This window comes from Chaetura pelagica, unplaced genomic scaffold (assembly GCF_000747805.2).
Source record: "Chaetura pelagica isolate M959 unplaced genomic scaffold, ChaPel_1.0 scaffold159, whole genome shotgun sequence".
Classification (NCBI taxonomy): Eukaryota; Metazoa; Chordata; class Aves; order Apodiformes; family Apodidae; genus Chaetura; species Chaetura pelagica.
In genome coordinates this window covers 1,652,498-1,654,830 of record NW_009954555.1, presented here as the reverse complement: position 1 = coordinate 1,654,830, position 2,333 = coordinate 1,652,498, and the positions used below count along the sequence as shown (strand labels likewise).

The 2,333-nt window shown below is 51.1% G+C and overlaps 1 protein-coding gene across 1 annotated transcript in view; it reads right to left on the bottom strand.

Annotated features, from left to right (window-relative positions):
• The window catches only part of CASZ1 (castor zinc finger 1), a 32,547-nt gene that overhangs the window by 9,889 nt on the left and 20,325 nt on the right, over window positions 1–2,333 (bottom strand). Inside the window, exon 7 of the mRNA XM_010005141.1 lies at window positions 729–1,597. Within this exon, the coding sequence (XP_010003443.1) occupies window positions 729–1,597 (869 nt within the window). The remainder of the gene's footprint in view (window positions 1–728; window positions 1,598–2,333) is intronic.

Here is a 2,333-nt window from a genome sequence, read left to right as displayed (position 1 = left end):
GCTCCTCAGGGAGCCCCATGTCCCTGCTGGCAGGGCTGGACAGCAGCTGGACACCACCAGGTCTAGGTGGCAGCAGGAGGAGCTCCAGGCTGCCCCAGGGGACTTCTCATTACCATCTTTTACCCCTGTCATGGTGCCACTGCCTCATGCAGCTCATGGAGCTGGAGGTACAGAGAAGCATAGCTTTCAAGAACTGAACAGGAGAAAGAAAGCTCCAGTTTGTGGACTGTGCCAACACTACCTCCAAACCCACAGCTGGCACAACAGAGCTGGAGCACAGAACCAAGCCCCTAGATCAGAAAAACGACTGGCAATGAGCTACGGGATCAACAGCACCAGGCTCAGCCAACGCTGGATACAGGCTTGCAGTAGAGGGCTAAGACTCCTCTATGGCCTCCAACTATTGGCCAAGCTTTTCCTTCATTTCAATTTTTAATACAATGACTCTCTCTTTTCAGCCTACAGCAAACTGGGTAACACACATAGCAACACTCTTCCTTCAGAACCTGGTAAGAGCCTGCTCCACTGGTAGATCAAGCCATTTTTCCCACCAAGACTGCCCTCTTCAAGGGTTAGCCAAATTCATTCTCCCATTTATGTTCCTTTACTACCTCCTTCCCACCTCCAGTCCCATGGGCAACTAAGTGGCTTCTCATTCTCTGCTCTCCAGGTTATCAGGCATTGCTTTTCCTTCCACCACTAGCACAACAGATCAAGGGTAAACTCACCTGCTTCGAGTGCCACAGAGGGCTTGAGGGCAGCTGCTGCAAGCCTGGCCATCATAGGAGAGATTAATCCCTTGCTAGCAGAGATCCTTTCCATTATTGATGCTGCTGGAGCTGGAGAAGAAGTAGCTGCTGGGTCACCAGATCCTGAAACAGCCTGGGATGAGGAATCCGTAGGAGTAGATGATGTTGGATTGGTGCCAGAAGAACCAGCAGTCATCAGATTAGCTGAGCTGGCAGGAAGTGGTGTAGAGACCCGACTGGGGATGATGGGGAAGAAGGATCCAGCTGTTCCAGGAAGTGCGGAGTTGGAGAGTGCCAGAGCCAAGGGTATATTGCTGGGAAGAGCCTGGGAGAGCAGGCCAGAGATCTTGGTGGCTGGTGTCATGCTGTTGGCAGACTTGCTGGCCTGTGAGGAAGCAAGGTCAGCAGCAGAGGAGGGTGCAGCTGGAACTATGAGAGAAACGGAAGACTGTTGACTGGTGGGGGAGGCACTCAGGCTGGAGTTCTTCGAGCTCATAGCGGAGAAGTCAATGAGGTCATCATTACTGGACTCCTCTTGCTCATTATCCTTGGACCCCAGGAGAGAGGCAGGCAGGCCCAGCACTCCTGAGCTCCGGATATGCCGGCGCTCATGTTTGCGTTTATGGGAGGTCATCTGGCTGGTGGAGGTGAAGGTGAAGCCACAGCCTGCCCTTATGCAGTGGAAGTGGTTGGTGGCCTTGCTATAGACACAGCCCTCATATTTGCATTCCTCATACTTGTAGAACTTCTTGAAGCCGTCCTTGGCATAGGCATCATCTTTGATGTGGTAGCTCTTGTGCTTCTCAATGTCACACTTGTTCTTGAAGGTGAATGTACACCCAGGTCGCCTGCAAGGGCATCGAGGAGGAGAGGATGGTTGGCTGTGTGGGCTAGGAGCACAACCCAACTGCTGTCACCTCCATCCCTCTGGGATGAGGACAAGGCCCAGTATGAGACAGCAGCCCTTGTTGCAAAGGGGTGAAGGAGCTCTATGCAGATTAACCTGTGACACCAGGGCAAGCAAATGTGCTGCCATGTGAGAGAGCTGGGATGCTCACTCCACTCTGAGGAACAGCCACAATAACATGGGGATACAGGCACCCAACACTAAAAATTCCAACCAAAACAGCAGCTAAATGGGTCTCAGGTACAAACTGTGTTTTCCTATTATTCCCGAGAACATGAACAATCAATGGAAGAGCATTTGTGTACAGAAGAAGGAGTCTGGCCCTGAAAGGGATGATCTGGCTGACTGCTGGCTGGAGAGAACTCTAGTGTGGAAGTGCCATTAGCAGTGTATAAATGGCCTCTGTCAGTCAAACTCCAAAGAGCAATGTGATCTCTTTCCCAAATGATTCTAGGATGTATTTTCTAGTGAGTACACTTTCCTCAGATCACCTCAGATCACACTCCTGCCTTCAGAGTGGTCTGTGGCAAGATCCAGGAAATCACACCTGCCCTGGAGGATGAGTTCTCTCAAAAGCTGTACTGAGGTCACAGCAAGGAAAATCAAGTCCCTGTGTATACTCCTCAATTTATGACTTGGCAGAAGGAAACAAACACAACTCTTGAGGAAGCATTCCT